The following is a 14,267-nucleotide window of genomic DNA, read 5'->3' on the forward strand; positions in this document are numbered from 1 at the left end:
ATGTTTGTACAGTAATTCACCAAGATAATAACTACAAGCAATCTGACTCCTGCAAAGGAATTTTTGCAAGACGTACAGTACAGATTGCAGTTCTGGATTGGCAGTCAGTCTGCAGACTTGAACCCTGCCAAGGAGCTGTGGATGTACTGTACCTGAAGGATGCTGTTGCAAAGACAAAACCACTATCTATTGGAAACTCTATTGAGGAAAGCTCAGAACCATTTCTGGACATATGCCAGAAACTTCTTTCAATATGCACAAGACCACAGGGTTTAAAAGAAGCATACAACACTAAAATAACATTTAAATACAAAATACTAAACATGCCCAACAATGTTCGTCTATACATAACAAAAGTATAAAACATTTTTCATGTTATTTTTATTGAATGCATATATGTTTTTATTATAAACCAAATTTGTATTTTTTTATCATTCAGCACCACAGCTGGAAGTTGCAATACAATTAATGCTTTTAATGCGCCAAAAATGTCTCCTCTATTCACTGTAGCTTATGATTAACTTTTGTCCTAAATGGAAATATATTTAAAGCAATATATTTCTATAGCTAAACAACAGTACCTTTTATCTAAATCATTTAAATACCTCTAAATTAAAGGCAGTATCTAAACCTTTACTCAATAATATACTTCTGATTAATGTATTTGAACTAGACCTACATGTATCATGATTTACTGGAATATATTTTTCTAAAAACCATATAAATCTAATGTAGTAGCACTTTCTATTTTCTGACATGAATACATAGTCAATATACTGTATCATAGTCCAGGTACTAAGATCAGATTTTAGCCATTATGTCTTATTTTCACATTATTTCTGTTTTACCATGCTTTAAAATCTAGATTATAAACAGAGTCAATAAACCACACAACAGGAGTGCATTCACATTCATTTATAAAAGGAACAGACATTGAACAATACAAGCATGTTTGTGCTCTGTGATAGTCAAAATATATTTCTTGTACAAGGAAACCAAAGTAGGTCATGCAGAAGGACAGTGGAATACAAAAACAACAACAAAATAAAAAAACAATCCGTTTTAGTCAAACTGCTTTTACAGTTTTCCAAAATTTTAACCACATGCTTTGCTCTCCTTTCAAATCTCCACCAGGACAAGAGGCACTGTTTTACTCACAAAGATCTGTGCAAGTCTAAAAGAGACATGCAAGTTCTAGACTTTCAATTCATGGTTCCAGGGTCCCTGAAAGAGGAACAACTTACTGAAACCAGATGAAACATACACAGCATTTAAAGGATAATAGACTTGAAAATATTTGTTTCACCATGTTTTCTAAAAAATCTGAAAGGTTTTCTATTTTGTTTTCTCTTTTTCTCTCTCAATCCCAAATTTAATTTTCAAGGTCTTTGCAAACCATCAGCAGTAGCATGCTTCCCAGGGCTGTAACAATGTGAGACCATTAGTTTTATGCACTGGAGAGAGATGCTCTTAAGTTGGACTATTTGTAATCTTCAAACAGCTCGCCTCCCTTTCTTAAGTAACTGGATCGAAAGTCTTACAAAAATAAAGAACACAGATGACAAAAGTTTGTTATACTTCTGTGCATTCAAAAAGATTTGAAACCATCAATGCACGATCTTGGCATCTACAGTTATGTAAATGTAAAGTTAGGCTGAAGTATCATGCATCAAGGCTTCAAGTTCACAGAGAGAAAAAAAACAATGTAAACATACATTTTATGTTTACAGAAAGGTAAAGAAGTAGGATTTATGAAACAAGGCTAGCGTTAATTAGCAAAACAAAAATGTTTCAGTAAAAGTAGTGATGGACTGCTCTTGAAAGCTGAATATAAAAATGAGGGGGGAACATTAAATTTCAGTATGTAAATTAATTACTACAAGGACCACTAGTAATAAAAAATAACACCAATTATTTATACATTGAAATGAGTGTTTCCTGAAGTTATAAATCAATTATGCCAAATTATGGGAATATTTGGGGAATAACTGAAGACACACTGCTGAAATATACTTATTGGGAAGTTACTGTGTACATGTCATGAAACTTAAACCACACAGCTTGTAGAGCATGAACAGAACACTTATTGAAAAATATATATATGGCTAAGAAGGCACCCTAATGAACGGCCTTGAGCTACTACTGAAAGATAACTTGTATGTTTGGCTAACAGTAACCTCTTCTGTATCTTAAAGCTTAAAAGGCTAAAGAATTTGTAGAACATTTCCCCTTTCACATTATTTTATCACATCTACCTGTAACATGGAACAAGAACTGATTTTGTTACATTTACAGGTTTTGGCACACTTGGGGGATAACAAAATACATTGAAAAGAGTGACAGAAATGTATACTGCTTATAAGGTTCAGCAACCCAAAACAATATCATAAGTGCAACATGTTATCAGCCATTTTGCTAGTGTTAATAAGAACCATAACAGAACACCCCTACAATATTGTAAAATACAGTACTCCTTTAAGGTCACGCCAAGCTATTGCAGAAATGCACTCAAAGCAAAAGTAACTTTGTCTAAGACCAGAGAGGATATTAGTGCAAAAAACCCTCATTATGAGGTAAATTATTTTAAAGAACTATGAGACACTGACAGCTCAACACAAAGGCATTTGGATAAATGTCTTTTGTGTCAAATTACTTTTGGCTGATGAAAGGAACAGCTGCTTGAAACTGTCTACAATATAACTAGATTCAAATCTGAAGGATCCCCTAGAGAGGAGAACAACAAACATAAAAAATACAGCTAGAGATTATCATAGGAAGAAGTTATGAATTTCAATTTTGTTTTCTAATGCAATGCTCTTTCTATATTCCAAAAGGCAGGATATTTGTTAAGTTAAACAACGGATACTGAAAAATATCAAGCTTTACATTTACATGAGCTTTCAATGTGATTTGTGTTTGGAACATTTTTAAACTGAGTAAAAAGGCCAGTACCTGCGAGACAAATAGTAAACTTACATTTGTCTTGTGAAGAAGCACAGAACAAAGTCAATCACAGTCTGAATGGCTTGCTTTACAAGTACCAAGTAATTATACTCTAAGTTTATCAAAGAAAACCATTTGTTTTCACAGATTCACAACAGTAAAATATAAAAGCACATCTGCGAGTGCTGGAGAAGCTTAAAATGATTAAGAGGTTCCCAGTGTCAGCAGCCAAAAGATGCTAAGTTAAATTGGTATTGCTGCCTTTAAAAAATGGCCAACACCAGTTTGTTCAAAAGTGAACAGACCACATTGTTCGTCAAGAAAATTTAACTATCAGACTAAATGCACAAATACAAAACAGAAGTGGTGCAAATTACAGCCCAACTCTAGGCAGAAAGCAAAACTTCTTAAAGAAGTTTCATTTTTCATTAACAACACCTTGTTCCCCTCTCCCCCCCCCCCCCATTAAATTCAAAGGCTAACACGAAAGAGCCAAGACACGTCCTCATGTTGCTTTACTATTTGGCTTTTCCATCTGCCACAAAAAGAAATATAGTGCATCGAAAAAACATGGATCATTTTAAAAGGTTTATAATAGATGGTTTTATCTGCTGACCTCACATGATCAACTTAAGGACAGAATAGGAAGTATAAGGCTAATTCTCCCTCCCAAAATGCTTTCAACTACCTGCCTTGTTTTTTCTGTTAAAAAAAGCCCCCACACCAATGTGCTGTTTTTCCATACCAGATGCAGAAGAACCATTGTAATCAACTTCTGTAAACTTTTTTTTTTACTGTGCAAACTGTACATTTTTGTTACACAAAGAGCATGAAAATACAGCAGAATTATTTTGGCAACACAGCAGCTCAGACAATAAAAGGCAAGTTTTTTTTTTTGTTGTCATTATCTCCTTAAGGTTAGTTAGTATTTCCATCAGGTCTGGAGTAATATAGGGTCCTCCAGCTCTTGAACTGGAACAGAGCCAGTCTGGCTCTCTCCCGAGTCAGAATCGTAAGGTGCGTCAGGGAGCTCCATAAAACTGCAGACCAGCTGGTCCTCCTCGAACTCAGAGCGTGCAGGGATAAGAACATCCGAAAACTCCTCCTCCTCGAGATAATTAAAATCCTGAGGGATGTACAGCATCTCTGGGTAGTTCCTGCTGACAAGATCGCTGGTGGTCTTTAAGGAGACTTTCCTGAAGGCCATGAGATGCATGTGAGAAAACTTGACATACTTGTACCTTTTAAAACCCAGTGACTCCACGGCAATCTTCCAGCTCTTCATCATCAGGGTGTGACGGTTCTGATGGGAGGAGTCAGGAGTGATGATGAGAAGCAAGCCGTTCAGAGTCAGCAGCTCGTGGGCCTTTTTGCAGCAGATCCAGCGCTGATAGGGGGAAGGGAAGTAGGAGAGAAGCAGAGAGAATACCACCACGTTGAAGAGCTCTCCGGGAAGGGCATCAATGGGGTTGCGGAGCTGCTTGAGAAAGGCATCAACGGCGTCCCGCGCCAGCTGGAGTGGCTGCTGGAGCTGGAGGTTAAGGAAGTCACACTTGTACACACTCTGGGAGAAAGGAGAGTAAGAAAAAGAGCCTTTCATCATCAAAGGACTGTATTCTAGAAATACTTTAACCATAGTTCCATTGAAACCTTTACAATATCAATTCTGGGCATATTCAGGTTTTTGCTTCCATGTTTTCTATAACAATTTTTTACCTGTGACGCAGAGTCTTCATTTTAATATGTTGAATTTAATTAGAATGAGTAATAGGTAAATGCTTTATTTTAATTTTTAAATAGATTTTGACTTGACTGCATAAAAAGGATAAACCAATCTGTTGAAAGTAGTAATAGCCAAAGCCACATCACCCTGCAGCTCTCAACTAGCTACCCACTGAAGCTAAGCTTCGGATGAGACGTTAAACCAAGGTTTAAAGATCCCTGGGCATTTCTTGAAAAAAGAAGGGAGTTATCCTGTTGTCCGGGCCAAATTTCCCCCCTTTGCCTTTACCGTGGCCTCCAAATTGTCCCCATGTATGATTGGCTTGCACTTGCCCTGCAATGGACTGGTGCACTGTACAGGCTGTACCCTGCCTTCCGCTCGTTGCTTGCTGGGTAGGTTCCGGCTTCCCACGACACCGTATGGTATAAAGCGGTTTGGCAAATGACATGACTGGCATTAATGTTATATGTATGCTGATGTTTGGAGAGTAGTGTTTGGGTCAATTGTGGTCCATTGTATTTAAGTTGAAAAGAGGCCTAACCTTAATTATTATATAGCAGTTAGTTTACTGAGACAGATTCATGGCTGTTGTACTGTTAGGTCTAAAAATGGTGCAAGACTAAGGTTGTCAAAATATTATTTAAGGGATTAGAGGCAGCATTATGTAAAGTTTGAAGATTAATACTAATAAGCACTAAAGTGTGCAACATCCTCTACTATAACCCTAACTCTATCTTGTTCCCAATTCACATCTTGACTACAACTGAGAACATCAAAAACACAAATGTACCAGACTTTGCGCTCATCATAATTCTTTAATCTAATTCTTTCACTTTGCACAAGGCTAATGTACCACCGTTAAGTCAAACTCTAATCTGGCCTCCTAATTACTATCTTACCACTGTTACTGTTACAGTAAATATATTGATCAAACTGAGATTTTCACACCATTGGAAAGTGCGATAAGGTACAGTACCTAGTATAGAAACTTTTATTATAACAAAACAATTGTAAAGTTTGAAAACCTTGTAACCTATTATGAACCTATAACATAAGTACATTTTTGGACAATTTTGAGGACAATTAATGTTAAGAAAAATACAAAAAAAAAGAAACTTCAATACCAACTGAATTCAATGAAAGTAATATTACTTAAAGAAAACATCAAAATACTAAATTACAGCATAGTGCCTAGATAGTGAGACGTTGTACCAGACAGACCCTGAATGTAACCTGACAGGAAGCCAGTGCAAGGACTCCATGACAGGAGTGATGTAATTACTTAATTATAGTCAAGTAAGGATTGTAAGGGCCAAATTCCAAACATATTGTTACAAACTAGAGGTTCAGGAAAATAGCGCGGTTAAATAAAATGTACCCGAGCAGTATGTATAATTTGAGGTACAGCTCTTAATTTTCTGGCACAGCTCTAGCAAAAAAAGTAATAAAGCAGTCAAAACTTGACAAACATCTATTAACAATAAAAACTACAAAACACTAAGCAAAACACATAAACACAAGTTACACTATATACAAAAACATGATTCAATGGCCTTTGTCCTACAGACCTACTGTAGAAATACAGTATTCTAACCATAGTAATCCCCTTTGAGTAAGAAGAATTACCAATCTCTGAAAAAAAATCACAAACTAGTTTTCCCGCTTTCGTCACAGCGGCATGGGAACCATTTTGGCAATATTTTTAAGATGGAAAAACAAGATGACTATTTGCATTCAACAAAGCATCGGGTATGAGTCAAAAATCATTCTAACTGTTGCCAGAACATATGAGTAAAGATGTACATTCAATCCAGAAATGTGCTACCAACACTCCAGTGAGAAACTGCATAGTCTTCATAGTGTGTAAGCTTTCACAGTAGCCAAGGTGTTAAGTAATTCCTTTTTTGAATTACTGAAGAGTTACACCTTACCTTCCAATAGTCAGAGACAAGAAAACAATAAAGTACAGAAAGAACAGAATAAATAAACCTAAAGGCTGACGACTTTGAAGGTGTATTGACTGTAAAGTTGGAAATGGAAGAGACAGGAAAGTCCAGATCAAAGAAAACAGGCCTGTGACCAGAAAGACACAAATCAAGATGAGTCAGATGGAAAACAAAAGAGCTATTAGCACTGAGGGGAATAAGATGTGAGATCACAATAAATGAAAATGAGGATAAGAAGGGTAATTCATTGCAAAAATAAATTAAATTGGAGTCGCTGTAATAGGGTACTCCATTAACTATGAGAACATTTAGAAATGCAGAGCAATCTAGATGCATGCACTTACAGTATTTTACACAGCTGGAAAGATCTACTGCAAAACACAAATGTAATGCACCATGTATAAATATTGCAGTATGCAGGTTTTAGCAATGTGAAAAGCAACCTGAGTCATGTAAGCAAATACTGTATTTTAAATAAGAGAAGGCATCAGGTTTCCACAGAATAAAATAGGAGATCTTCTTTTGCCATCCCTCCTACAGCATGCGTCATCAAATTCAGGATACATTACAGAGCACTCCCACAGCCCTCAGCAGAGCAGGATTTAGTTGAATCAAACACAATACTTAAATAGAAATGTGTCTCACCGTGGAGATTCAACAGTCTTTTCTGATGACACTCTACAAAAAGTTCAGCAAGGTTACACAACTTAAATTGAGGTAACATTTAAACCACGTCAACGCCTACATACAGTACATCAAAACACCTCAGACTAGCAACAGAAGATTGTACATATCATACTGTAACTCTCATTCCCATTCCATTGGTCAGCAACTACAACAGTATGCACAGTTAAGCCCGATTTCCACAAGAAAGTGCAATCAAAACTAATCCTAACAGGTCTACTTAGCACATTCTGCTGGTATTTCCAGGCTTTGTGAACTTATTTCATATTGCTGTCACCTTTTCTGTGCCTCAGGAGATACTGCTGTGAAAGTGTGAGGTTTTGTCCGAAACTCTTTTTCTAAGGCAAGCCCCGAGACCTGGTGTCTCTGCCATCGCAAAGCAGAGATCTGAAGCCTCCTGCTGATTGACCCTAATTGCTGATATCTATCAGTGTTAAATTAACTGCATTTTTAGCTCTTCCAGAATTTCACAAGGAATCCTGCTATGCAGCAGATGTGCTATTAATGTAGTTGTACAACATGATTTATATTTTCTCAAGTGTATACTTTTACCCTTGCCAATTCATTTTAAGACCTTAACAAAAAAGCACCCATTCCTGGCTCACTTTCTTTATTCTATTGTTTATTTCTCCTCCACCCACCCAAAAAATGAGGTTGTGTCCTACTTCTTCCCCAGCTAAATAGAAAACAAAGGGATTCGAGTATCCAGACCTGGCTAATGTGGTGCTGGTGTGCCCCAGGTGAAGCTACTGGCAACAGACAGGAGATTGTGCATGCTCAAAGACTCAGCAGACAGTCTCTAAACTACTTTGTTGCAGGCAAACAAAAAATGTTGAATGCTTACACAACAAAGCTGAACATTTTGCAGAATAAGGTAAGCAAGATGGAGGCATGCTTGTGTAAAAAAAAAACATGTTGATAACAGGACTGCCAGTGGAGGACTAATGGAATGATGAGAAATTCTTTAAAGGTGCATTAATGAAGCAATTCATGAATGTTATCTATTTTTTTAATGTGAGATGTAATTGTGGGGAGTTTCCATAGGACATATAGAGACTGTTCTTCTGAAGGATGTTACAAGACCAGGGATCTTATTTTAAAGCTTTTTTTCTAGTACACAGACAGTTCCTTCTGAAAGAAAGCAGGCCCTGCTCATTTGGTGTAGGTATCAGCTTCTACTCAAGATGACAGGACAGCTAAGACACAAGAGTGCATAACTGAAAGAAGTCAGTGGTACTTAAGGCCCTCCACACAGGTGCTTCTGTTTACAGAAGGCTGAAGGTTTTGCTAGGACTGTCCTGTTGTCATGGATGTTGTGGATGGAAAAGAGGGGAAACTTTTTTGTTGATTTTCAAGGGTAATATCTATACGAGCGATAGATTTTTGATTCATGGAGAGTGTCAGCTTAGAGTTTGTTGCAGCTACTGAAAATGATTGAGAACTGAGATCCTATTGACTACCTCTGTTCACCAACAGCAGCACCTATTCCTTGCAATTTTGGGATTATCGTTTACGTTTTTAGATGGGTTTTCCACTCTGAACGTTCTCAGTTATCTCCTACAAGGGAATTATTTTGCTAATGCTTGCTGACTGGATTGTGGGAGGGAAAGCCCTTTGATTTGGCTTGGAGTGGAGCAACATTAGTATAACAGTATAACAAGAGGAAGGCGGACTCTGTTTTAAAGAATAAAGACGGTAATTTTACTGCAAAAGCAATATTTAAACTTTTATATTAAAGTCATGCTGTGATAGCCTAGGGAGCCTGACATGCTTGAAACCTAATATTTCAAGCCAAAATATTGTTTCAGTTTATGCCCTTATGACATTCCAACCAGACTGGTATAACCTCTTGTCTAGATCCCTGTTCGAACTTGTTGACTTTGGTATTCTGGGCACGGATAGAAATGTGGTCATGAATCACATATTTGACAGATCAAATTCAGAGGAGACAAATGCCCAGTCTCAGACATCTACAGCATGGAGAAATTATGTCTGATATGGATGTGGTAGATATATGGCATACATTTTTACACCTCAGCTAGAAGATTTTTCTTGGCTAGACATAAATCATTAATCACAACAGGTTATATTTTTGTGTCCTTTTTGTGCTGTGCACAATATGGAGATACTACCTATGTTGCTTTCAGATTACCACACAATATTCTGTAGATTCATGTTAACTGATATATTTTACATTTTTATATATAGCATTACTTCAAAATCAGGCACTTTGTAAACACTTCAATGCATAACTGGATATGTTTCTTGATTTTAACTCTGGCTTGTTCAAAAAGCTTTCAATTCTTTGGGATGGAATCAAAGGATTCATTAAAAACTATTATATTGCATTTACATCACAATGGCATAAATCTCACCTCAGGAAAAGTACTTAACTGGAAACTGATGGCCTTTCTAGAGCAGTTAGCAGCTTATCTTTTCTGAGCCTACTGCACTGGAAATCAATCTTGTTAGAAAAGTTATAACCAGTTAAAACTTCTCTAAATGTTACAATTAATTTAGTAGCAGTCAACCCAGTAATCAACGGTGACACTTTGTAGTAATGTTTTGCAGACATCATTGCTGGTAGATCAGCACAGAGGTACTTCTGTCAGATCTCATACATCTAAATTCTACATTCCTTCTGTTTTACACTAAATTCTACATTTCCGATATTCAACTGTGAGAAAGTGTCTGCGGTTCTTCCAGTCTCTTTATTACTCCGATTAGTTGCCAATAACCCTGTCTGTGCTGGAAGGTCTGGAAGACTGCTGTAGGATGTCCTGCCATTCCCCCTGTAAGCCTGTGCCCAGCTAGGGAAGGCTGGATGATAATGGTTATATCCTTTTGAAGGCACTGGTGATCTGCTTCCCACATGTTTTATTGGACTTATCTAGTCATGTCAAACCTTTTGCATTGTTATGTGGAGGTTGAGCCATTGTATTCCTAGTTCTCCATAGTTTTGCAGATTCATAATGGGACAGGATCTTTTCAATATATCATTAAGCAATGTAGCATTTTAAAGTTGCCCTCAATCAATACCAAAGCCATTCTTCTATCCCCATTCATGTATCATCAGTTGGCATGAACAAAAGCAAAAATGTTTTCACTAATGCCTTGTACTCATGGGTGACTAAAACACAGCAACTCAGCTTGATGTCAGTCTATAGATTTCCTTTCTCAGTTGTCAACATGTTATTCCTAAACAATCTCCAAAATTGCAGATAGTTTTCATGAAGATGGTGAGCTTTAATCATTCTGTTGATATGTGGGTTATTTCTTCCTGAAACTTCTCATGCTGTAGTTAAAGCAGCATTATATGATTATACAGATATTCAAATTGATGGTCCTGACATGAGCTGATATTCTACTTTCCAGGATATGGCCTGTCTCTCACAAAGTTAGTTCCTTGTGTCTCTGGACTATTCTGTCCAATTGTTAAAAGAGAATCATCTTATAGGCAACTACAATGCAGGCAGGCTGCCTTCAATCATCCCACCTAGAAATCATCATTTTTCAAGTGGGGCCTCCTTGACCTTCTTGCATTAATTAAAATAGTCTTTTTCAATAGCTCTTTATACAGATTATCAATCATTGCATTTTGGCAAATTTAACAAATCATAAGCCAAACACTGAGCACTGGCGCTTGCGAGAAATCACGTGATAGGAATCAGTATTATGTTATACTTTGTTAAGGAATATCATCACAGTAGCTCAATGAACTTCTGCTATAAAACATAAGACAGTACATAGCCTTTAGAATGATACTTAGAGACCTTGGTTTTGGGAGTTAATGTAAATGTTAAACAACCTTTTAAGTACAGAATTAATAACTTGTCACCTTTGGACTGTACCATGACTAAGCAAGGAGAAACTATTTTGAACTACAAATCTTTTTTGAAAAGACACCTCTTAGTCATTATTCAAAGACTCATTAGTCTCTCCAGAACAAAGGAAAGCCATGAATCATAAAACCAGCAGTCATATTTCCACAGTTACAAGCTCAAAAGCCTTAACATAAGGCAAATGTTATTATTGTAACCAGCTCAATAAATACATTGAAAAGCTATCACTATATACAGTTGTAATGTTTCATAGCCATTCAGGGACGCCAAATATGTAAATGTAGTGGCTCTCTGAAGGCACCAGTTCTGTAGGGTTTGGGCATTTACTGAGACAATAATTGTAGCAGTAAATCACAAAGTTGATTCTTTTGATGGCTTTAGAATCCAACCATGCGACATAACTCAAACAACGCACACACACAGGTACTAATACACGAGGATACATTTATTAATACATAGAATATGCATATAAACCTAACAGATCTTATCGAGAGGGTTATCAGAATACAAAAGGTATATATTCAATCAGTTACGAAGTGTTACACATATCAAGAGGACATACGTTCAGTATATCATTCATTAAGACCGTTTCATAAATGAACTTGGTTATAACTTCTACATTAGATACTCAAAACAAGTACATAACTCTTAGGAATTAAATTGATATCAACTGGTTGGGATAGCAATTGAATTCTCGAGCTGTAATGCATTGAAGTTGAATACTCATCCAATTTCTGGGGATTCAGATCTCCTGCGGGCACAAAGAAACAGTTGCAGGCTGTTGCTGTCCAATCCGCGCTGTCTGGCTTGGTGCCAGGCTGTGCTGTGCGGCTTGCGACGGTGCGCTGCAGATGCTCACTGGCCTGCTAGTTAGTATTGGCTTTAACTAGCAAAGTTTGCGCACAGGAGAAAAGATGACTGTGGGTCCCAGCAAGTCAGGAAGAGGACTGGTTCGTTCCTGATGAAGAGCTAGTTCTGAATAGTGATTCAGCTGTCCACAGTTCTGACCTGTTCACGAGGCCTGCTGCTGGTTACTCTCTGGCAACCTCCACTCTAGACTCTCAGAACAAAGGAAAGTTCTGGCACTCGGACACACTGGCCGTTCCGTGGTTGTCCGGGCTGAGTCTCAGGATGGTCAGGAGGCGCGCTGCGAGAATGTCCTGCCCTTGGGAGCCTTCTGCTCCTGGGCCGTCCTGCCCTGGAATTCTCCTTTGAATTCCCTTTAGAACAGTCCACAGAATCCTCTCCAGAATCTTACTGAATCTCTGAATCTGAATCTCGTTGAATCTTTCAGGCTCTCTGTGTTGCCTGTTTTTACCTGGAGGAACTTCAGCTCGTTGATTGGCTGAAAGTTCCATGGGCATCAGAGTCCCATGTGGGTTACTCGGCCCTACCAGTCCCTGATTGGTTGATCAAGGTGAGATATGAGTCACTTAGTCCTGACACTTAGTAATGCAGTCCAGATGTCCATCCGGCACTCCCTAGACTGATAGGCGCCAGTGGATGACCATTGATCATGATAGCCAGACTTAGCTAAGTGCATCCCCCTTTGGGAGCTGTCCTAGGAAACCTTAAATCACCCTGCACTAATGGTCTCTCTGTGGCTGCACCACAGAGATGAACAGAGAAATGGGGCCTCATTTGGGAAGCTCAGAAACACTTAATTCTGCCTTATTATTAAGCCTCGCCGCTACACAGTACATAACAATAGTGCTATCACATCAGGTTAGTATTCACTGTCTAACTCCAAGAACAGTTGAATAATTTCTCCTATCAGATTTTTCAGAAGTAATTCAACTTTCTTCTTGATAGCTTAAACTCTTAAAATATAATGGCAATGTCAACACAAAAGGAGTACATAATCCACTGACATGTTACTTACAACTGTATTCTTTATGTATAATAACCATACCTTCACTCAGACTAATTTGCAACACACAATGAAATGGCTTTCATCCTGAACCAATTCAATATAGCTACAAAAGTATGTGATTAACAAATCAATAATCATGTTATTTTAAATGAACTCTAATAAGGTTTCAAGACAAATGAAACTGATGATCTGGAAACTCACATGGTAGAAAGGCAAACTCTGCACAGCACAATGCCAGGTAAGAGGGTATGGAATCATCTTAAGAACTATGGTCATTACCCCTGCTGCAGGTACTGTACCTGTCCTTCACTTTCCTTACCATTTGTTATGAAGACAGAGTATTTGACGGTTTCAAAGTTCAAAATAAAAATAAATAAAAAAAGAAGAAATTGATGGTGTGATCACTTTTAGCGACACAGTCAATCCTTCTACTACACATACCTGTCATCTTTTTAAATTGTTGTTTTTCCTCAGTCACTCACACTCGGGGGAGGAAACCATTGTGATCATGGATGCAATAAAACTAAAGACCAGGGATGATGCTCAAACCACAAGGTGCATTGCCTTAACACAACTTACCAAAGGGCCATTTTGTGCTATTACACAGTTTTAAAAACTGAAAATATTTGATGTTGTATATTTTGTCAATTATACAAATGAATTATAGGAGACTCCAATAGCCTTCAGATTTATTCCTACCATCGATGAACTAGGAATTTACCAAATATATCAATCTCTTTATTTTAAACTATGAGCATCAAACTGTTGCTCATAGTTTAACTATAGGGTAAAATAAGCCCTGTCCATCAAATTGTTAATTTAGTATTTCTTAACCTGTTTTAAACAAAATACAGAAAAAAGGAATAACAGGAGACTTTTATTTTCTAAGTTTTGTTAAGGAAATTTTTAACAGAGAAATCCTATTTTGTATTTTATTTTTAATTATATTAGCCACCTGTCTTTCTCAAGATACAGCAGGGAGAAATGTAGTTAATATCAGCAACTGTCTTGAAACAAAGAAACATTTACTGTATATAATATATACAGATGTACATATGGAGGATAATATAGATGGAGGATAGAAGATAGAAAATATTTTTTTCATATACATAATGTAATATATACATGGTAAATAAATATACAGAATAAATTAAAATATAAATTAATTTTAATACATTTTCATAGATATGAAAAAAGGCCCTTATAGTAATCAAATTACTTAATATCATGTTTAGACTGCACAGTGATTTTCATTA

The 14,267-nt window shown here is 37.1% G+C and overlaps 1 protein-coding gene across 1 annotated transcript in view; it reads right to left on the bottom strand.

The window, feature by feature from the left end:
* Positions 1-903: 903 nt before the first annotated feature.
* Positions 904-14,267, bottom strand: part of samtor (S-adenosylmethionine sensor upstream of mTORC1) — a 70,554-nt gene continuing 57,190 nt past the window's right edge. The window contains exon 6 of the mRNA XM_088923919.1: positions 904-4,507. Within this exon, the coding sequence (XP_088780045.1) occupies positions 3,878-4,507 (630 nt within the window). The 3' untranslated portion in view covers positions 904-3,877. The remainder of the gene's footprint in view (positions 4,508-14,267) is intronic.

This window comes from Atractosteus spatula, chromosome 8 (assembly GCF_055471065.1).
Source record: "Atractosteus spatula isolate fAtrSpa1 chromosome 8, fAtrSpa1.hap1, whole genome shotgun sequence".
Classification (NCBI taxonomy): domain Eukaryota; kingdom Metazoa; phylum Chordata; class Actinopteri; order Semionotiformes; family Lepisosteidae; genus Atractosteus; species Atractosteus spatula.